Source organism: Schistocerca gregaria, chromosome 2 (assembly GCF_023897955.1).
Source record: "Schistocerca gregaria isolate iqSchGreg1 chromosome 2, iqSchGreg1.2, whole genome shotgun sequence".
Lineage (NCBI taxonomy): Eukaryota > Metazoa > Arthropoda > Insecta > Orthoptera > Acrididae > Schistocerca > Schistocerca gregaria.
The window spans coordinates 270,506,040-270,529,807 of NC_064921.1; the positions used below are offsets into that span (position 1 = coordinate 270,506,040).

General features: G+C 43.2%; 1 protein-coding gene across 1 annotated transcript in view; it reads right to left on the bottom strand.

Annotated features, from left to right (window-relative positions):
• LOC126335742 (uncharacterized) overlaps positions 1–23,768 on the bottom strand; it is a 513,925-nt gene that overhangs the window by 97,691 nt on the left and 392,466 nt on the right. Inside the window, exons 13-14 of the mRNA XM_049999199.1 lie at positions 21,755–21,828; positions 10,733–10,842 (exon numbers count right to left, since the gene is read on the bottom strand). Of these exons, the coding sequence (XP_049855156.1) occupies positions 10,733–10,842; positions 21,755–21,828 (184 nt within the window). The remainder of the gene's footprint in view (positions 1–10,732; positions 10,843–21,754; positions 21,829–23,768) is intronic.

Genomic DNA, 23,768 nt, shown 5'->3' on the forward strand with positions numbered 1-23,768 from the left:
TAATTTCGATTACCATTATAACGAAATAACTTCAGTAGCTGACGTGTCCTGTTTTCCATCAAAAACATGCGCTGGAGCAGAGTAATTAGAAAAAAAAGCGGCATTGCTGATAATTTCCCAGATTACTTAAATACAGGACTGACATTAAAGTGTAAAAAAATCACTATACATTTATTAAAAAAAAAACTGAAAAATACGAAGAAAGATTAACAGCCTCACTCTGTGTCGCCTGGCCACCAAGAGCTGTTGCAGGACGATTTGATTTACGGATCCAGTTATATGGCTCCTTCCGTGTATAGCGATTTTACGATTATGACGAGTGGGGCCTGAAGATGGCATCAATGTAATGCCGAAACTGGTACCACATAGAAGTTCATAAAATAAAATAAAATTCTAAAATACATACGGCTGTTCGTAAATCGTTGCATCAAGAAGTTTATGCCAGCCGTCTTCCCACGATCGATAATGGATCAACGAAGACTTCAGACTTTAGTCGAGTCCATGCCAGATCGTATTGGGGCACTTCTGTGTGCTCGCAGGAGCCCTACACGATTGTAGGTAGGCTCACTAATTTCTTTGGCTCTTCAGTGTAATACTACAATTAATATAACGGCATTGCAATCCCTAGTTAGATAATAGACACTGTTGTAATAAACTTGTATTGACATGGCTAGATAAATGAGGAAATAAAATAAATAAAATAATAATCTAGTTTCAAAAACGGGACGCAAAAGTGAGAGCTGAGAGCTGGCGGCACTGGCCCCTATGCCATCAGTTGGGCCGAACTTGTTGAACGCTAATCGACATCTAACTTACGTCAAGCACTTTGACGGTCGGATTCTCAGAAAGGGTCGCGTGATTATGTATATTTTTATTTTGGTTCATCCTCTACTGAGTTATGTTTCTGGGAAATTGAGTTACGGCGACTGCCGAGTTCTCCTCATGAGTTATCGACGGCTGCCACGCCACTGCCGGCCGGGCCCTGCTCATTTCGCCACCAGTTGCTGCGGTTTCACTGCCCGATGTTGGGCTGTGCTCAACATCACTAGTGCCTGTTCTTGTCGCCGGTGCGAGGGTCCCGATGTCGACGCCCGAATGGTCCTCGCTTCGCTGTTGCCGTCTCCATGCCACCTCTGATCAGGGGTGATACCCATCACACTGCCGCGACTTTCCGTTGGCCCCGTCTCCACACGGCTGCTAAAGTGATTGTCGCTAGCCACCGCTTTTGCCTCCTGTCGCTAATCTGCAGAGTGAGATTACGTGCCTGCCAACAACAGAAAGGAGTAAACGATCTTCGTCCTGAAGGGTTTACTTTAATTCTTGTATTTGCTTAGATTCATTGTTGTTAACTTTCAGTTTCCGTTTTGTTGTAATCATGCCCGAAACGCGGCCTCAGACCGATAGCACCTCAGAGACCGAGGAAAAAAAAGTCCTTGTTGGATCCTTGCAACTAAAATTTAGCAACCTCGTAGTGAAAAATATAGACTAAATACACTCCTTGCGGGACATTAAAACTCTTGGTAAGGTTTACCACGGTGAATAAATCTGCTCCAACTATACTTGACTAGCCTTTTTTAAAAATAAAATCTTACACACAACTAAGAGAGAACCTTCGTAAGATTAATTAAAGTTAAAAGGGCACCAAAAAATGTGAACATATCTCGTCTGAACACGAGAAACTCGTACGAGTCATGTGAGAAAACCCAGCCAGTTTATCAAGTAGGATGCGAGACCCATTGCGAGTGAGGCGTGAACAGATTCTCTGAGTCAACCTGACCTAACCGAAATAATATGAATGGAACAACAAATATGCACATATTGCCAGAGTAATATAACCAATGAAAACTTGGAACGACTAGGCGTGTGGCATGGGCTTTGGACATTAAAAAATGAAGGCGTGTAAGCCACAGAATGCCAATTTGTGGACCTCAGAAATTGTTACCAATGAATCCTTCGGTGCTCCCACCTGCCTTCGGTGTTAGTCCCAGTGGCAGCGAGTCTCTGACGCATATGTTATACATAGTAGTCTCATTGCGGTTCGTGTGGATATCTGTTGTCTGGTCTTGCTGGGCTTCTACGATATGTGACGCACTGAGCGCTTACTTGGTAAGCTACTTTTGAGGTTCACAAGTTGGAATTCTATGTCTTTTATGCGTTTAAGCCCGTGCCACATATCTAGTCGTTAACAGTTGGTTCTTAAGCTGGCAATGTGTGCTTATTTGTTGTTACATTCATGTTTTTTTTCAGTTAGGCCCTCTTCACCAAGTGTGGTACTGATTGACTCAGAGAACCTTTTCATGTTTTACTCACTCAGGATCTCGCATGCTACATGATAAATTTTCTGGATTTTTTTTTACGTGTCTGGTCTAACTTTCTCGTATGCACTCAGGGTATAATCTTATGTTCAGATCTTAATGGGCCCTTTCAATGTTAATTAATTTCGTGAAGAACCCATCTTAGTTTTCCTTGCTTTTTTGTAGCACGTTAAGATTGGATTTAAAACCTAAACTCCAGGTCATGTGTACGATTTTGCCCAAATAAAAGGTTAGTCAGGCACAATTGGACCAAATTTATTCATAGTCAAATAATAGGATTGTAAGAGCAGAATGTTAATTTGCAGAGACGGCAGCCCAATCGAAGGCAAATTTTTGTATTCAAGCTACTATTGGTGAACTTAGAAGAGTCGAAACTAGCTCGGCTACTTTCTCACTCACAACTGCGAGTAGTCTTCCCAAATTCGATGAAGTAGTTTACCGTTTTCGCGGCGACAGCGTCAACAGATACGAGGAAGTCCAGGGAGAGCACCTTTCCCAGACATTTAGATTCTTCATGTATCTTAGTGTTATAGGCAATCTCTGCTCTAGCAATAAACTGCAGCACTGGAAGCATTCTCTGGTTGACTGTGAAATGAGGCAACCTAGAGAGACCATCTTTTTGGTTGATCTGATCACCCAAAATGATATTCTTGACGGAGTACAAGTGCATGTGAAGCGAATCCTCTGTAACAGAAATCACGGCCGATAAAGTAATAATTACTGTGTGTTGGCGTAAGAAATGTAGTAATACCGAACGGAATCATACTTGCCAGTATGCAAGAAGTAACCGAGAGTAACAATACTTTTCCAAAAAAATAATTAAAGAAAAGAGGAAAATCATTACCAACCCAAGAAGCGCACACAGTCACATTACCTATTACGCAGCAATTGCAGAATAAGTTGTCCCACTTAAGTGACTCTGAGCAAAGGTTCTTATACGTGGTTGTAGAGGAGTATTTACGATTATTTGAAGAGAGGCAATACTTGTCAACTACTGATCTAATATATCATTAAATCCCTACCAGAAATGCAAGGCCAATCATGCAGAAACCATACCAAATCCCATCTCAGTTACAGTATGTTGTGAAAGAAACAACACAGAAACAGCTAGATTCAGTAATTACTCAACAATCAACCAGCCTATGGTTGAGTCCAGTTGTAGTTGTGCCAAAGAATTCAGTTAATAGTGGGAAGATCTATCGCCTTTGTGTGGACATGAGAGTTATAAACAATCCCTAACCTCTGTTCCTTGCCACGTATTGACGAAACGCTGGACATACTAGGGAACTGTAACCTTTTCACTAACCTTGATATGGGCTTTTGCTACCATCAGATCCCGATAGCTCCTCGGGGCCAGCCGAAATAGACTTTTACTGAGCCTTCTGGGTTGTTCAAGTTTTTGCAGATGCCTTTTGGCTTAAGACATTCTCCTGCCACATTTCAAAGATTTGCTAATTTATTGTTAAGAGGTCTGACACCCTCTACCTGTTTAGTTTGTTTGGATGACATTGTAGCGTTCTCCTGAGCTACCGAAGAACATGCAGAACGACTGAGAAATGTGTTAGTGAGGTTACAGAATGCTCATTTAATTGTGAAGTTGGAAAAATGTTCTTTTGCAGAGTCACAAGTCCATTACTTTGGGTAAAGTCAGACCTGTGATTGATGGAAGCTATGTCTAATTTCCCAACTTCAACAAAAGTAAGAGAGGTACAATGTTTCTTTGGAATAGCAAATTATTACCAGTGATTCAAGAAGGGTTATGCTATTGTGACGTAGGCCATTAAAGAAAGGACTAACTTTTGAATGAATCACAGAATGTGAAATATCTATGCAATAAGTTAAAGAAACATTGGTAAGTTCACTTCTATTGATGTACGCTGGCTTTGAAATGCCGTGCCTAATGTGATGCCTTGAACTTTGCTGTGGGGTGTTGTATTAAGCCAAGAGCGCAGCGATTGAGAGGACTAAGAGAACCATCATTGACTCTGCTTGGACAAGGATGGAAGGGGGGAGATAGTAGGGGACCGAAATCGGTGTCTGTGGCCTTGTTATTTAGGTTTTCACCAGAAATGACACAGGGACCGCAAGGAAAACTTGAACCATGGTGACTGACTAGAGATTTGAAACATGTGCCTCCTGAATGTTAGATGTCTTAATCATTACCTCGCCTCACTCAGCCAAAGTTATGCAAGCTGAAGGAAAAGAGCTTGAAAATAACAATAGTATGAGGAAACATGAAGTAACTGACATGGAAGTTAAGTCTGTTGTTAACACGGTAGTGATGTACGAAGCTACAGTAAGCAGATCAGCTGAACAGTTGCATGTTTTAGGACATGATATGAGTTCGCACTGAGAATCAAAGTAATCAAGGTCTGTTGGCTAAAACCGAATAAAAATGATTTTAAAATACAAAGATGTCTCTGTTCTATCGCCACTCAAGTCATCTATGTGTAAAACTCTACATCCGAGTGCAAACTACGTTTGAAGTTTAACAAAGCTAGAGACTGTAGAAGCACAAATCGCTGAAGAAACAATTTCGCGTAAGAAATAATTATGACCAGCAGACTCACAAGTCATAAATGAAAAAAAAGCTAAAGATTTGCTTGTAAAACCCTCCCAGATAGCCGTGCATGTTAAAGCGTCACTTCTGGGGCGGGAAGATGTGCTGGTCCAGGGTTGAATCCACCAGGCGGATTAATGATGAGGATCGCTATGTCGGCCAGCCTAGATGTGGCTTTATGCCAAAGGTTTCGCCATTGTCGTAACACCGGTTCCCCTCAGACCATCAAAGTTAATCACTGTTGGGCTTGGCTAGCACTTGGTTGGGCGTGACTGTCCAGGTCTGCCGAGCGCAGCTGGCGAGTGGGGTACACTCAGTCCTTGTGAGGCCAATTTGGGAGCTACTAGATTGAGGAGTAGCGGCTCCAGTCACGAAAACTGGCAACAGCCAGGAGAGAAGCGTGCTGGCGACAAGCCCCTCCAAATCTGCTTCCACTGAGGCCTATCGGCTCGTGATCATACGGCGGTCGGTCGATACCACTGGATATTTCGAGACCAGTTCGAACAGAGATCAGTTTAGCTTTTGCTTGAAACAACATACAGCTGTTTGCAGCTGAGGCACTGTCACCGACAGCACCACATATCACTTTATGTTTTGTAATTTCTGCTTTAACAAATCACACTCAGCTCCAGTTTCTTCCACTACACCAAACCGTGACAACTCTTTTGTACACTTTCAAACATATTCTAGGTTTCAGCAAAAATTCTTTGTATGGATCTGTTTTAATATCTTAAAAATTGTGTTATGTGCTCTACACTCAGGCAAAGTTTCATTATTTTCGACAGATAAATTTGTGACAAAACTCTATTTTTCACGATTTTTTTAGGAAAACTAGTTAGCTTTCATTTCGGTGAACCAAATACTAGTTTAGTGTTACAGTGCTCGATAGGAAGTCTGAATTGTCCAACTCTAATATACAGGGTGTTACAAAAAGGTACGGCCAAACTTTCAGGAAACATTCCTCACACACAAAGAAAGAAAATATGTTATGTGGACATGTGTCCGGAAACGCTTACTTTCCACGTTAGAGCTCATTTTATTATGTCTCTTTAAATCACATTAATCATGGAATGGAAACACACAGCAACAGAACGTACCAGCGTGTCTTCAAACACTTTGTTACAAGAAATGTTCAAAATGTCCTCCGTTAGCGAAGATACATGCATCCACCCTCCGTCGCATGGAATCCCTGATGCGCTGATGCAGCCCTGGAGAATGGCGTATTGTATCACACCCGCCCACAATACGAGCACGAAGAGTCTCTACATTTGGTACCGGGGTTTGCGTAGACAAGAGCTTTCAAATGCCCCCATAAATGAAAGTCAAGAGGGTTCAGGTCAGGAGAGCGTGAAGGCCATGGAATTGGTCCGCCTCTACCAATCCCTCGGTCACCGAATCTGTTGTTGAGAAGCGTACGAACACTTCGACTGAAATGTGCAGGAGCTCCATCGTGCATGAACCACATGTTGTATCGTACTTGTAAAGGCACATGTTCTAGCAGCACAGGTAGAGTATCCCGTATGAAATCATGATAACGTGCTCCATTGAGCGTAGGCGGAAGAACATGGCCCCTAATCAAGACATCACCAACAATGCCTGCCCAAACGTTCACAGAAAATCTGTGTTGATGACGTGATTGCACAATTGCGTGCGGATTCTCGTCAGGCCACACATGTTGATTGTGAAAATTTACAATTTGATCACGTTGGAATGAAGCCTCATCCGTAAAGATAACATTTGCACTGGAATGAGGATTGACACATTGTTGGATGAACCATTCTCAGAAGTGTACCCGTGGAGGCCAATCAGCTGCTGATAGTGCCTGCACACGCTGTACATGGTACGGAAACAACTGGTTCTCCCGCAGCACTCTCCATACAGTGACGTGGTCAACGTTACCTTGTACAGCAGCAACTTCTCTGACGCTGACATTAGGGTTATCGTCAACTGCACGAAGAATTGCCTCGTCCATTGCAGGTGTCCTCGTCGTTCTAGGTCTCCCCAGACGCGAGTCATAGTCTGGAATGTTCCGTGCTCCCTAAGACGCCGATCAATTGCTCCGAACGTCTTCCTGTCGGGACACCTGCGCTCTGGAAATCTATCTCGATACAAACGTGCCGCGCAACCGCTACTGCCCCGTGATAATCCATACATCAAATGGGCATCTGCCAACTCCGCATTTGTAAACATTGCACTGAATGCAAAACCACGTTCGTGATGAACACTAACCAGTTGATGCTACATACTGATGTGCTTGATGCTAGTACTGTAGAGCAATGAGTCGCATGTCAACACAAGCACCGAAGTCAACATTACCTTCCTTCAATTGGGCCAACTGGTGGTGAATCGAGGAAGTACAGTACATACTGACTAAACTAAAATGAGCTCTAACATGGAAATTAAGCGTTTCCGGACACATGTCCACATAACATCTTTTCTTTATTTGTGTGTGAGGAATGTTTCCTAACCGTTTGGCCGTACCTTTTTGTAACACCGTGTATATCGCGGTTACGTAGAAATTAAGATTTACTTGGCTTCTTTACTACACTTCATGTGAATAAAGAGGTAGAGTCTTCAAATAGGTCATTACCTTTCTTTTCTAGCTGAGCTGTCGTTCCTTGACGTTCACGGACCCTGTATCTTAACTTTTCACTTCAAATAATGCCTTGTACCAACTAATTTCCTTTGCTCAGGACCCACTATTGCCAAGGTTGGAACCATGGTTCCAACAAGGCTTTAAGCATTTTGTCGAAAATTAAAATTTACTGGTACTTCGGAATAAGTCATTTTTGGCGTTAGAGGCTCCTTACTGTCTTCGTAGATTGTTTCTATCGCTAAGGTTGAATCTGGGGAGCAATGATGTGCCACTAAATTCTATTTTTTCGAAAAATTCTTAAAACCTCAACACAACTGTTGTTAGAACCTCTGACAATGTCGTTTACCTTCTTAGTCCTCTCGATACCTAACGAAGTTTCGACGATTGAAAACCCAATTTTAAAGCCTGACTCGCGAATTGTCTCGCTGATATTGTTGTCATAACTAAAATGCATTACATATGCTCTCGCTTGACAGACAAACATTACATATTGCCAACAACCCTGTGATGCTGGGAAAGCATGGATATCCATCCTCCGGTTTGAGCATTATTATCCACTGTCAGATCAGATCTATGGTTGAAAGTAATGATCAAACCGACAGACCTTACGAATTGATAACGGACCGTTGGTACATATCACGTTATCAAAATAAATATATTTACACTCGAGGTAGTGATTCGGCTACGTGAGTATCACTTCAAGAAGAGAACTTCAGCTGCTTACGTTATCTTTACTCCAGTGTACACCGAAGGCAGTTTATTTATGTTGCCTAACCTCTCTGCCTGCCTCAGTAACCTAAGTCGTCAGCACACGCTAGGGCAGGAACAGGAAGCAGCTGGTTAGAATCCAGCTCGTGTCATCGCCAGTATATAGTCGGCGTGGGAAAGACTGGTAGTCGTGTTAAGAGTTAAACTTGGAGTGAGTATTTACGTTTAATCCCAAACCTGTCTGCAGTGTATCATAAAGTGAGGGCATAATGACACTGTTAACGGCGATCTTCCATCGGATGGTGTCGGTTGGTACCACTGGAAAGTGTTCTCTGAAGGCAGTAGGTTTCACGAAGACAGCAGCACGTTCTGCACGCACTAGTTAAAGCTATCTGCAGTAAACACACTTAGTAAAGACACAACACTCACGTTTCGCGAGGAGAACTGCAGGTGCGCGACACAAAAAGGAAACCTTTCAGAGCAGAGTTGGTGTACCTTCCCTTTGAAGTCTCCCAGGGAAATACGCCTTACATTATATCACAGATTAATCAACTTCAGACTTATAGAACTTTATGTACTTACCTCAGCGTTCCGTGGAGCCCCCCTCCCAAAAAACACTATAAGTAAAACAACACAAGAAAATGTTGTAAATAAAATATTAGGCTAAAACCTGAGAAATATTGGACGATAGATAGACATCAATTCTTGCACTATTAGTAGAAATTAACGAGTTCACTGATAAAATTTTGCCATATGGCACAGTTGACTGTAGTTCATTTAAGAATGCGACTGTGTATTTCCATTGGTTTTCCAACGATGACTGTTCTCCCAACGTTACTAATCTATTGCCAGCAAAACTATAAATGAAAAGGACTTACTTTTTAACTACGACAGGGTACCCTACTTTATGTTTGCATGTTCCCAGTCTCGAATTGATCGAACGAAATCGACAAAATTTAGTTTATTCTAGTAGACTAGTAAACCCACGATATTTTAAAGAATCAAATCCCGGTGTATAAAACAGTTTCAAACGTCTGGTTACTTTAAAAAGGATTTAATGTGTTAAATATTTGACTTTAGCGTGTAAGTGAGAAAAAGCTTACAAAAAGTTTCGAAGGGGTTTAAAATTTATTGAGAGTCACCAAGTGGTCTTATAAGGTCTTATTATCAAACGCAGGACGAATATATCAGGGGCAGTCAAATGAAAACGAAACAGATGGAAAAAGTGAAATGTTTATTATTTCAAAAGTAATCTCCATAACTGTTAATAAATTTATCCCATTTGAAACAAGACGGTCAATATCTTTATGGTTAAATATTGGCGGCTACTTACGGAACCATGATTGTACCCAGGCGTGCATCTCTTCGAAGCAAATCTACGGCCAGAAATACGGAATTCACATGGGGAGACAACGGAACTGTATGGAGAAACTGTAAGGTCTTCCTAGCAGAACTTCCACAGCTTACTCGAAACAACTTTGCAATCAATTTACTTACTTCTTTTCCGTCTGTCTCGTTTTCATTTGACTGTCCCTTATTATCTGGATAATGTGCATTCCTTTTTAAGTAAAAGCTTTTTTCTCACACATCTAAATGTTAAACTGTGCTGTACAGTGTCTTAATTTTGCAAGTATGTTCAGTGGTATATGTGGATACTGTCAGCAAATTGTGCTGCGAATAGATTCAGTAATAAAGAAGTAATAAACTGAAACGTCACGCTTCATATTTAAGTTGGCTGCATGGTCAGCGAAAATGTAATAAGCGATAGATGATTTTTCCTTTCACTATTTTGTGGTACGTGTCAATGAAAACAAATTTTATATGGATTTAAAGTTATATGTAAAGTTTGTTAGAAGTCGCTAAGAGTCCGCAGCTCGTGGTCGCGCGGTAGCGTTCTCGTTTCCCGCGCCCGGGTTCCCGAGTTCGATTCCCGGCGGGGTCAGGGATTTTCTCTGCCTCGTGATGACTGGGTGTTGTATGATGTCCTTAGGTTAGTTAGGTTTAAGTAGTTCTAAGTTCTAGGGGACTGATGACCATACATGTTAAGTCCCATAGTGCTCAGAGCCATTTGAACCAAGTCGTTAAGAACTCTCGTTCTCAAGTATTGGATCAATATAGTCTGGGAAAAATTGAGCGTTGTGAGCTACCTTGGCTCAAGCAAAACCTTCTTGTTGGTGACTGTACTTTGTATTTCCATAAATAAATTTATCTGTATGCAAACTGATCTGTAGCGTCAGCCATTAACCGGACACGGGTACATCACGAACCGGGGAGCTCAAGGAGGAAACAGTTTTGTTATGTAAACACTCTTATCGCTTGACCTTGCAAGACATTTAGTGTCCAACTGTAACGCTTGTTTCACTGCGTTAAACCCTTAACATAATTAGTAGATTACGGCGGCATTTTAAATTTTTAAATTTCGCCAAGATCCACACGGAATACTGAAAACCAATTTCTGTGCCCATGGATGCCTTTAGATAGGCAGCTTGGAACTGGGGCGGTGTACCATACCCATGAGCCGAGTTATCCATTTAGTGAGATAGAGAGGAGTACCTGTAGTGTAGCTCCTTGCCGCTTGAGGCGCTCGTGCCGTCGCTCCAACTCACGGACCCGTGCCCTCAGCATTGCTACCTGGCGGGCTTCGCTTGCTTTCTCCAGGTTCTCTGTAAGCGGAGAGAGAAGGGTCACGTAAGCAAATAATAATAAATCCAGCTATACAGTTTGTGAAATACGTATGCCGTGAGCATAATTCTAATAAATGTAAATCAGTGTTCAGTGGATGGCAGGGAATCACCAGTCTCGTGTTACAGTAGCGTTTGTGGAAGGCTTCATAGTGCCACAGGTATGTTGGCAACAGCGACGAGTGGTAACAAATATGATGTTCGTGAAGATTTCCGCACTGCGGGTGTTTGCAATTCCACCATGATGTACTAAAGTTACTAAAATAAAACTCTAAAACTCCGTCCGCACAGGAATCGTAAAACCCAACGGTACCGACCGATCGCCGTGTCCTACTTTGCCGATAGGCATCACTGGATGCGGATATGTAGGGGCGTGTGGTCAGCACACCGCTCTCTCGGCCTTTAGCAGTTTTCGTGGCCATAGTTGCTACTTCTCGGTCAAGTAACTCCTCAGTTGACCTCACAAGGGCTGAGAACACCCCACTTGCCAACAGAACTCGGCAGACCCTGACAGTGACCCATCCAAGTGTCAGTGAAGCCCATCAGCTCTTAACTGCGGCTATCTACCGGTAACCGGTTTACCCCTATGGCAAGGACGTTAGCGTACTAAGGTAAGCTTCGAATGTCGTAGATTGAGCTAAAGGAGGATGAGTTTACAGTCGAATATGCTAAACAGACTACAAAGCAACTGCTTATAATTATATAATATATATTATTACATATAATTAATTATACGAGACCTTTAAAGAATTATGAAGGACTTCTTCCAGGAGCAATATTCCCTAAATAATTATCTTGATGAATAAAAACAGATACATGTTATATGTGCTTCGAGTTATATTTTAATTCAGGGAGAAGTGAGGCACAGGTACATTTCTTTTAAACATGATGAGTCAGTAATCTTATTTTATTTAACACTGTATTTTTGGTCATAGATGCATACCCGAAGATTCGGTTCACAAACAATTGAGAAACAGAGATTCATCAGACAAAATGGCCGAGTCACGACTGTGTTCTTCACCTACTAATCGGGATGCCCGGAATTGCCGAGAGATTGTGACGCTAAACATAATAAGATTGCATAAGGCCGATCATAAACCTCCAGTACTATTTATCTGTAAGCTGCGTTCATGCAGACAGGAATAATTGAAAACACTCTTGAGTACACGGTGGCCAACAAAGGTCTCGCTGATTTTAAAATTAAATAACAGGAAAAAAACGATCGATAAACGAGTATGTGAAAGATGTCAGAAATTCATACATAAGTTGAGTTGTTAGAAAACCTGATAAACAGCTGCTGCTGTAGTTGCTGTACCTAACACCTATAAACAGTTCTCCGAAACCATGAGCGATTAGTTCCACCGTTGAAACGTCAAAGGAGATCAGCGCACTGAAGAAAGACGGTGAAATCAGGTATTCTATTGAACAGATTAAAACTGTGTGCCGGGCCGAGACTCGAATTGGGGACCTTTGTCTTTCGCGGGCAAGTCCTCTACCAACAGAGCTACCCAAGCACGACTCACGCCCAGTCCTACAGCTTTAATTCCGCCAGCACCTCGACTCCTACCTTCCAAACTTCGCAGAAGCTCTCGTGCATACCTTGCAGAACTAGCACTCCTGGAAGAAAGGATATCGCGAAGACATGGCTTAGCCACAGCCTAGGGGATGTTTCCAGAACGAAATTTTCACCCTGCAGCATAGTGTGCGTCGCGAAAGGCAAAGGTCCCGAGTTCGTCTCGGCCCAGCACACAGTTTTAAGGGAAAATTTCATTCTGGATTCTATTGAAAAAAAAAAAAAGGCTCTGAACGCTATGGGACTTAACTTCTGAAGTCATCAACTTAGAACTACTTAAACCTAACTAACCTAAGGACATCACACACATCCATGCCCGAGGCAGGATTCGAACCTGCGACCGTAGCGGTCGCGCGGTTCCAGACTGTAGCGCCTAGAACAGCTCGGCCACTCCGGCCGGCTCTATTGAACAACTTGTGTTTCTGGTGCTGGCTCATAACATGTCAGAACGGCACAAGAAAAAAACCATCCACAGGCACTTCACCAAACTTGAATGGACAGGTAGTGTGGTTGATGGTCTAGTGGGGAATGTTGTAGCCATCCCTGAAAATATCGCGACAGTTTGTGGGCTTATTCAGTGGTACCCAAGGAAATCCGTGTGAAGAATTGTATCAGAGACTTGTTTGAAGCGTTCCAGCACGCGTACAATACTAAGAAGCAGTCTACAGACGTTTCCAGTCAAAATACAAAGTCACCCGGTCATACCCATACTGACTGACTTTGCGAACCAGTTCCTGACAAAGAGGCATAGCTAAGGATTTGTTTATGGCTGCAGCTTGTTCCAAAATGAAGCGCATTGCCAGCTGAATGGATACATCAGTAATTAAAACTGGTGACCTTGGGATTATGACAAAATTCCCATTTGTGTGAAACGTAACCATGCAGTCACCCTCAGTTATTACTTGGGCTGATGTACGCAGCAGACAACGTTCATGCAAGAATTGATAACCAGTAAACGTTACGTTGCAGTTTTTGAACACTTCATCGCCACGCAACAAGCGTTGGACGCTCGGCCACGCACAGAGTGGTTTGTACTAGACGGGCCACTACCACACACTACTGAAAAGGTATTTCGCTTTCTTAATGACTATTTCGGGAATAGAATTACTGCTTTGAATTAACTCTAATTTACTTGCGGAGGGATGGTTTGGCCTCCATATTCGCCCGATCTGACTCGTTGTGACTACTTTTTGTGAGACTCGTAAAGACCCTGACTACCGCAACTATCCCACTGCTTTGAATGAGCTAGAAACGTCAATCTGTGTGGCAGCTGAATCCATTTCCGTTGAGGCACTAAACGATGAGATGGCGAATATAGTGTTTGCGCCATCTCTCTACAGCGATTGGTGAACATTTTGAAAAGATTGTGATGTGATTGCAAAGATTGATTGCGGAAGACAAGTTTATTCATGTGCGCTGACACGAGCCCTACAGCGTGCACATGCCATCAGATATTGTCATTGCTATTTGGAAATGTTTTTATTAAATTTTGGCAGCTTTTACAATAAAAATACCATTTGTTGCATTCGTCTATCGATTTTCGTTTTCATATTATTTAATTTTCTAATCGAGATAGTATTTGATAAGGACTGTCAAGGCGTCTCGATATACGAACTGTCAAAGTTGGAAATTCTAGGGCTCTTTATTTGCAAGACTGACTCGACCCTGAAGCAGTTCTCTGATATGCGGTTTAAAAGGGTAGTATCAGTAATGTCGGGATCATACAGCTTTCGGTCCACACTCTACACCGATATTTTTCTAGGTTCGCGAACGCATCGATCGCCTTAGAAGATGATGATAAAGTTTAAAGGTATGTGTAGCGTTAATTTAATTTTAGAAAATTATGGAATTTCTAGCCGCCGTATAATATAGGATCAAAATTATTGCCAAATACAGCGGCATAAAACTGTTCAAAAGAGGTGCAGCGACCAGGACAATGGATAGTATGATCCACAAAATCGACAGTACTTCTTCATTGCACACCCGCCTATTAAGAGTAGAGGATGCCCAGTAGAAATTAGTCTAAGGCTGTAGATGAAAATCATCCTTATACGCACTATGCTGATTGGACTGTTGGAACCGAGATATGCTCGATCGCAACCACCCACCAAGCCAACCAGTCAAACACACACACACACACACACACACACACACACACACACACCATCAGAAAGCTCCAGAATATACATCAAAATAAACACTTGTGCAATGCAATATAGCAGGCTGCGAACGACAGCACGGAAGGCAGACAATAGGAACCATTCATGTAAGGCATCACTCTTTGAGATAATCACAAAGGCATATAAACCTCTATTAGAAGGCACCCATTTCACCTCAAAAACTCATTCATTTTTTAGGCATACAATACCAAGCGGTTAGTGATGAATGACACACATGTACGGTCACCAGATACCTACGTACTATTGCCCATACAGTATTAAAGCCACATTGAAAATCCATCAAGCCAAGGTATAAAGAAAGAAACAATTTATCGCACGGTATCTTTGGCCGGGAGACCTAGTGGTAGGTCCAGCTGTCAAATCTGAAGGGATTTTCATCCTGCGTGTACAATGGTCGCTTTCTTTGCGATGTGTATTTTGTGTCACATATTGAGTACATGTGAATATAATGGATGTGTTGCATTATAAAGGGCAGGGCTGAGACCTGGTGCCGGCGCACAGCCTGCCGCTCTCGAATAACACAGAGTGGAGCGCCGAGCTTAATGCCATCCGCCAACGGTTCACCATGGATGCCCTCTCTCCATGACATACTGTAGAGGGATTTGGAATTTAATCTAGGACACTGGCGCAACGCCTGGTGATCAGGTTCGTTCCGCCACCACCGCTCCTCTCCTTGCCAGTCAAGAACTAGCGGTTAAAATTTCTTCCGTCAACTGGATTCAAACGCGCTATCTCAGAAGTCGAGCGCCACTGTGCAGAGGAGCGATAGCGACATCGGCTATGGAATCGGGTTCCAGGCGACAAGTCCGTCGGATAAGGTTTAGCCGTGAGAACAGATGTTCGAGACGCATGAAGTGCAGTCGGTTGGCTCTCTGTCGTTAGTGGAGAGTGGTTGTGGCCCAGAGCGCCATTTGATTGAGTTAGGTACGTTGACTACTTACTTAAATCGATAGTAATTTGATCCGCGAGTGTAACTAAATCTCTTCAAATCGTCTGATAAAATTCGAACATGTGAGACACACAGAAGGGTAGTAGGAAATGATAAGCGACTTCACGAGTCGACTTAGTATGTGGTGTTATGTCGGTGATTACAAAATCGAATCAAATTTACTGGGAGGGTAGAGGAGGCGGGGTGAACTGTGAAACGTCAAAAGTGAAATTAGTGTGGTCCTAGACCTCCTTTTCGGGTAATTAATTTCAGCTGATGGGGTTCATGTGGACCATTCGCGGACTCAGGCTATTTGCAATTTTCGTCGTCCTAGAACCAAAAATGTTCAGTTTTTAATTATGATAAAAAAAATTTCGGAAGATCATTACCTAAGTCCGCCATTTTGGCGGCGCCATTGAATTTACTGCGTAGGAAAGGTGGAGAATTCAGATGGACCGAAAGTCAGCAAGCTGCATTTCACGTCCTGAAGAGTGCTCTCAGTAGCGCCCTGATATTGGCCGTCTCGAATTTTGACATACCCTTTATTTTACAAACTGAAGCCACAAATTCGGGAATAGCAGCCGTGTTGCAGCAAGAACACGACGGAGGACTTCGCCCTACTGCTTAGTATCACAAGTTTTAACGATCGCAGAGGCCAAGTATTCGAATTGCGAGCTTGAGGCCCTCGATATCCCACTCAGGAGTGAAAAATTCAAATTTTACTTAGTGCACCGTCGGAAAGTGACAATCAGGTTCCCTCGCGGGTGTTAGCCCACTCGCGTAAGATAGGGCGAATTACGACGTGGGCGGTACGCATTTCTACATTCAGATTCTCAGTAAAGCATATAAGGAGCAACGAAAGCGACGTCGCTGACGCTCAAGCCGTTTGTTTGAGTCTGTCGATAAGGAACTTTCATTTCCGAGAGCGTACGACCAAGGAGCCACTTTTAGTACAGTCTTGGCGAAGGTGCCTGTGTTGTTCGGTGATTCTAATCAGCAACAAATTTCCCATCTGAGGTTGTCACATATTAAACAGCGTCTTCAATCTGGGGAGGAAGTGTCCAGATACTAGGTTAAAATTTTGTGCTTACAAGCTAAGGCCGATGATCAGTGGAAAATTTGTTTGCCTCGAGATCTCATTCCCGCCATCTCTAAATATTATCGTCAGTTGCTGTTAGGCAGACACATAGGCATTTATAAACCAATAACAAGATCAAGCAGCATGTGACTTGGCCATCGCTCTATAAGGATATAGGGAGGATGGTTGGGCAGAAGCAGGAATGTAAGGGGAAAAACGAAATTCATCCGTAAGAGCGGATTGCTTTATTTCAGCCATGCCTAACGTCCTATGGAACGTCTTTTCATTGATTATGTCGGCCTCCTTCAGCGGACTCAGGCAGGTTGCCGTTATATTTTCGTGCCTTCTCGTGTTTTGTATGGTTGATGCCCAGCGGCGGTGTAACCGCACGGCTCATTACTGTAGAATTATATCGCTCTTTAGTCCTCTTCTCACTCTCATGAGCGACAACGCCCCAGCCTTCATGTCTCGGGAATTTCATAGGTTTAATTTTTGGCATGGGATCCGTCACGTAACTACCTCTCCCTATTACCCTCAACCGTCTTTCGTAGAGAGGAGTTAACGGGAACTTGAAAGCTGCACTTATTACTTACCACTCGGAAGCATAGTCGAAGTGGGACCGTTCCCTTCCACTGCTGAATTTTGCTTTTAACACAATGAGGCACAAAGCTCATCAAGCTGTACCAGTGTCCTTGACGTTCACCCATCTTGTAAATTCGCCACTGTTCAACTTTTGGGAAATAGAGGACTTGCTTCCTGATCAAGCCTCTACCGTGGTTCTTAGGAATAACTGGCGCAGGGTGAAAGCAAACGTTGCCAGGGCCCGTCAACGGGAATCGACTCGCTACAACCGTGGACACCGACCTGCCAATTTCGAGGCAGACGACGTGGTCTACGTTCACAACCCTGGAGCTCGTGACAAAGGTGGCAAGGTATTCAGTAAGTTAATGCCACGTTTTTGGGGCTGTGGCGCATCCTTGAGGTCCCTACTCTGATTACATTTCCAGTGAAGGGCGAGGCATCTGACCATGTGCAAACAGTACATGTGACTCATGTTAAACCTGGTATGTTTTGTTTTCCCTTAATGGTCTCCCTCCCTGTGAGTTTAGGTTACGGGGAAGCGGCAACGGCCGTGGTTGGGGTAGGGGGGGGGGGGGGGCAGAAGAGGCTGAGGAGTGCTGCGTGGTCGACAGCTGGTGCCTCACGAATAGAGCACTCTCTTTGCAGGTTCGAGTATTTTGGTCTCTATCTGTAGTACGAAGGAAGGGGTGGAGTGGTCGAGAGGGAGGTGATCGAGGCGGACGGTTGTTGGTAGCGGTGTCTGGTGGAGAGTACCTGCTTCTTGCGGAGCGGTTGCCGACTATTGCCAATGGCACGAATTTTCCGGTGCGAGCGTCGTGAGCCGGCGTTTACCATACAGGACAGTGCAGTTGTTGACGTGACGGGCTTGGCGAGACTCCCCCAGTCCTGGCTGTGCCAGTTCGCGTGGTTTCGGGGTTCCTCCTGGAGAAGTCAGCGCGATTCGGAGGAGCCTAAGGATCGTGGTCCACGCTGCCCCAGTCATTCGGAATGCCTTCACCAAGAGACTTGTTTCGAACACTTCTTGATTTTCCGGTCGAGTATAGAGTCACTCCCTAGATCCGTCTGTTTATGGGTGAGCGTCATTTGTAATGTTCGCCAGTAACTTGTATCGGCTGTCTGCAATTTCTTTGAAGCGGCTGGGCGCTTTCCTTCCACTTGGGTTTCAAATTCAGTTGTGTTGCGTTCCCGCATTTTCATTCAGTTGGTGATTATTGAAGGAGCCTCTGTCATGTGCTCCCGGGTTCCCGGGTTCGATTCCCAGTGGGGTCAGGGATTTTCTCTGCCTTGTGATGACTGAGTGTTGTGTGATGTCCTTAGGTTAGTTACGTTTAAGAAGTTCTAAGTTCTATGGGACTGATGACCGTAGCTGTGAAGTCCCCTAGTGCTCAGAGCCGTTTGAACCATTAGTCATGTGCTCAACTCCCTCCCATATGGCAATTAGCTTATCTGTTTACAGTACTCTCTTTTTTAAATTACGGGTGCCCGATTTTAAGCATAAGTTCAACTTTTTGTGTCCTTGTAATTTTGATTTTAAGGTCTTGTGGCCTGTGCTCAATTTAAGTTTACATTTGATCTTGCCTCTGTGGTGTACTTAAAAAAAGGGGATGCACTTTAATCAGTGGCAGTGACTTGGTTCTTGCAGCCAGCAATATACCTCCCTCCTTACATTTAAGCAGAAGAAGTGGAATATTTATATTCTCAAATACTTCTTTTACATTTAAAACATAAATAACCTTTGACATCTTGGGCTGTCGGGTGTTCTGCCGTATATCAGCGTCGTACTTGCAAGATATTTCGGTAACGTAGCTCGGTACCTTCATCAGGTGCGACCTGAGACTACTCCTCGAATGGACCAGGACTGCAGCGGACGGAAAAGGGAACGGCAATGCTCCAGAAGATCGGAACGAGCGGGCGCGGACCGCAGAGAGAGCGCCTGGTGAAGGAGGAAGGCCACAGGCATAAATACTGGACCAGGTCCACTCGAGGAGTAGTCTCAGGTCGAACCTGATGACGGTACTGAGCTACGTTACCGAAATATCGTGCAAGTACGACGCTGATATCCGGCATAACTCCCGACACCCCAAGATGTCATTAGATGACCGGGAAAGCCTGAAGAGTTATATATAACCTTTGATTATTGGTTTCTCCCGTGCCTGTACCAACTCCAAGTGTGGTATCTTTCAAAGATTTTGTTTTGCTTTACGCTTCTACTGTTTAAGGGGTTTGCTGTACATGCTGCAGCGGTCAACTTAGTCTCGCTTACTTTGTTGTCGCCAGGGGCTAAGGGCCAGATGTCTACACCTGGCGCCTGTTGTACCGCTAGGACGCTTATGCCCCGATCTGACGTCGGGCTGGTCAATTGTAAATCATTAATATTTAATGTATTTGATGTTTTGTAATCCTCTGTGAAGCATGTCTAAATTTTTTAACATGCGGCATTTGGAATTTAATAATTTTTCTTAAAGCTCATCTTGAATATTTTTTCTTATAAATAGAAAAGAATTATGTTCTCTAAAAACAATGACGTTTCGAAGCACAAGTTTTAATTAATTTCTTGTTCTTAATAAAATTTTACAGGAGTCACTTAACAACAAATGATGTTCAATGGCTTCCTCAGCCCTTTCCTCTAGGACCTGTTTGTGTTCTCTAATTAGGTACACGCCCTTGTTGCCTGTTACGCTAACTTTGCAGAATGAACCCACTTACCAGTATGATGTCGTACTGCCTCAGAGTGCACGCGCTGACTCGTTTGGGAAGGATGTCATGAAGCCCCTGTATACTTTCCTAAGGTAAGCTGGACCACAACTCTTGAGGCTGGTTCTCGTTATCCTGGATACTGGCTCTTTTTTCTGGGTGGAATTGACGTTCAAGTTGGTCCTAGTCATGTTCTATTGGTGACGGATATGGGGAACTTTCCTGGCCACGCTAGTATCTCAACATAACGCACACTGTTCATAGAGAGAAGTGCCATGCGTGGACGGGCATTGTCCTGCTGAAAAAAGGCACCACGACACGATACTGTTGGATGAAAGGTAACACCTGAGGGTCACAGGATTTCAGTGACGTACCGCAGTGAACTCAGTGTGACGTCATTCATCAACAGTCCGCGCTTCCCGGTCACGGCTGTAGCCGTTTGTGTTGTGATGATTACGGCATCCTACGGATATGACGGTAGTTCCCTGCTTTGGCTGCTGCTAGTTCTCGAGCAATGGTGCAGAATGAAACAGAGTGCTGCATAGAAACCTTTATTTGTTGTCGGACAGCAGGCGCAGATGTGAAGGGGTTACAACGTCCTTGTTGCACAATACAGCGATTCTCCTTTGTGGTGGTCACACTGAGCGTGAGGAAACCTGTTGATCAGTATGCTTTCCCTCACGTCCCCATGTAGTCCAGTATCGGGCCACTGTCACATACGAGTGCCAGCAGTCCAAATGGAGATACACAACGAGGGCCCTTTCAAACTCTGTCAGGTGCTGACAACTCTGTCTCACACGAATACGCAGCATCTCCGTGTTCTTCACAGTGATGACTCCTGACGCTGTCCACGCCTTTTATTTACCCTAGCAGGCCTGTTAACATCACTAAAAACCAACAACAATAATGCGCTCTGGTGGCCATTTTCCCTGTCTCAGAGAAAAGCAACTTTAATCACTAACATAGCAGCCAATGGTGTGTGTACGCGTACAAAGCTACGCTGTCACCCAACCATACCTTGTGTATTCTTCACTTTTTTCAGGCAGTGTACATAAACAAAAAAAATTTGAATAAATATTACTTTTAGTTAGCATCCAACAGATTCTTGTGAGGGAGCAGCCGCTGTTCATTTTCCAGTTTAAGAGCCACGTTTCATGACCACTACCTACAAGTGCAGTAGAGAAGCGAGGAGTATTAGCACATGTAAGATGCCCGGAGCGAGTTTTGCGGAGATCAGCATCTGTGTTTGCCTTGGTGATTGCTCGTTCCAATAAGTCGTCCACTAGCTACAGACAATGTATGGTTTTCCTTGACATAGGGTGAGGTGCAGTGGAAAATTATGCTAGTTTACGACGAGGACAGGGCAAGTCAACTGGAAGAAGAAAAGACACATACGATAAAACGCCCCCGTCGACAAGCTTCCCTCTGAACAAGAAAGGCGAAGAAATTCACCGATTCCTTTTCAAAGGAACAATTCTAATACGATTTATGGCAAGTACGGGGAAACATGAAGCTGGCTGAGAAAATGGGAGTCCATTGCTTTAACCATTGCGCCACGGCAATCGATTCGAAGCGTCAGAGGTAGAACCAAAGTGCGACACAGAGTTTTAACTTGAAGTGTCAACAACTTTGGTCCCAACAATGCAGCAGATGTCGAATTCATAGCCTCGTAAAGGACAAATAGTGTCTTAATCAGCTATAGAGGTCTGATGACAGAAACTCAGGGATAAAATATGAGCAATACCTTTGCTCTGCAGCGGATAATAATAGTGAAAGTCAGTCTAGGTCGGAAAAAATATTTCATTTGACCTTGGTAAAAATATGCGGCCAATAAAAAAACGCTGTCCTGCACAACTTACGCAGCTGCTGTTCCCGATTTCGCGCGGCTTCTTCCATCTTTGCCTCAAGCTCTTCAATCTCCGCTTCCAGTTTCCTGAAACAGTTTGTTTCCTGTTCATTATGTGTTTTGAAATTTAGAAGCTATTGGCAATAACGCCATAAGAGAAGATTCAGTTACTCAGTTATGTTATAAAAATTAATGCAGCCTGGTGAGAGAAAAGCTATAGGCCTACTTACTAAGGGTACAACAGTAAGATACGATATCTCAGTTGATAAGTGATACCATTTGGATGTTGCACCAATGCGACCATGCATGAATCATTACAGTGATAAAAGAGTTCTATTTAAATACAACCATCGACAGCAGACAGATTTAAATTTTGAACTCAGCGCTTTCTACCCTGAGGCACCTGGAATGTAAGTAGTGTATAGAAGTTACACGACAGAAGCTAGGACAAAGAGCATTGTTGCCAGTGTGTATAAGGTATGGGTTACAATTTTACTTCAAGAGATGTTGATAAACGGCAGACGCAGATAACTAGGAGGTAGGGAATGCGTTTGACGGAAGCGGCGAGGCTTCTCTCATGTTAAGGTAGCCGATATTAGTATTTTTCGAGGGTAGAAGAATGGCGATAGAAATGTTTTTCAAACTCGGTGAATGTCGACATCTCATCCAGATAAGCAGATGATGGGATAAGAAATGAGGGATAGAAAGTACTGGATGGGAAATGATTCAGATAAAAAGATCAGACGCCGAGAATTTTAAAGGGAACATTAGGAACGATGGACTGAAACTGAGCAAAGATATACTGTGGAAGATGAATGGATACTATCAAAGACGAATTAGTGACAGCATCATACGAACAACGAGGTAATGCTGAATGTTGGATGGGTAAATCGGATAACAAATGAAGGTATACTGAGGTGAGTTCTGAGATTTGATTGACGAAAGAAGAAAATACAAAACCGTAGAAAATGAAGGGGAATGCAGGCATCTAAAAATGAGATTGAGTGGGGGTGCAAAATATAAAATGGCCAGAGAGGAAATGCAAAGCTGTGGAGGCATGAACAGCTACAGGAAAGGTAGATTCCACATGCAAGAAAATTAAAGAAACCTTTGGAGAAAAGAGAAGCTGTATGAACATCAAGAGCTTACATGGCAAGCCAGTCCAAAGCGAGGAAAGGAAGACGGACATGTGGAAGTTATATATAACAGTATATTGGGTTCAAAAAAATGGCTCTGAGCACTATGGGACTTAACATCTATGGTCATCAGTCCCCCAGAACTTAGAACTACTTAAACCTAACTAACCTAAGGACAGCACCCAACACCCAGTCATCACGAGTATACTGGGAAGAGAATAGGAAGTGGTTGAAGATAAGATGGGGGATGTGATACCGGGGATATCTCCTTTTCATACGCAGGCTCCTGTTCTGAAAAAATTGCTTATGACTTTATGAAGGCTAAAATACAAGTAGGAATTCATACGAAAAATAGATTTGGACTGTGTTTACGCCGCACCATGGATGAAAGGTCACATAATTGCAATCTATCAGGTGTTCATAAAATCAAATATGGATCTAGCGATAATTTTTATGTTGGTCAGGTGCAAAGGGAGTTTAAAGTGAGATTTAGAACGCATAGTTACGCTAGTGCTCTGGGTTGTCATTTGAGGGAAAATCATCACCATCTACTTTCGATAGGCAACAGCTTAAGCATTATGTATTTTGACCCGAAAGAAAATTTTTTAGACGTTCTTGAGGAATTAAAAATATGTGCCCATCGTCGTTTAGCCCTGAACAGCATTATTAACGAACAAGTTGCTCGTATTAGACAGCAGCTTTTCAATATTTTCGATGGTATGTTACAACAGAAAGGTGAAAAAATACTCTTCTTCCTTTTGTCCGTGTATCAGAGTTTTACAATGTCCAAAGAAATTTATTTCGTACGAAAAATAGTATCTTATGACACTTTAACATCTTGTATTATTATTAGTATTAGCTGGTTTTTAATAATTATTAATTTTGGTTGTT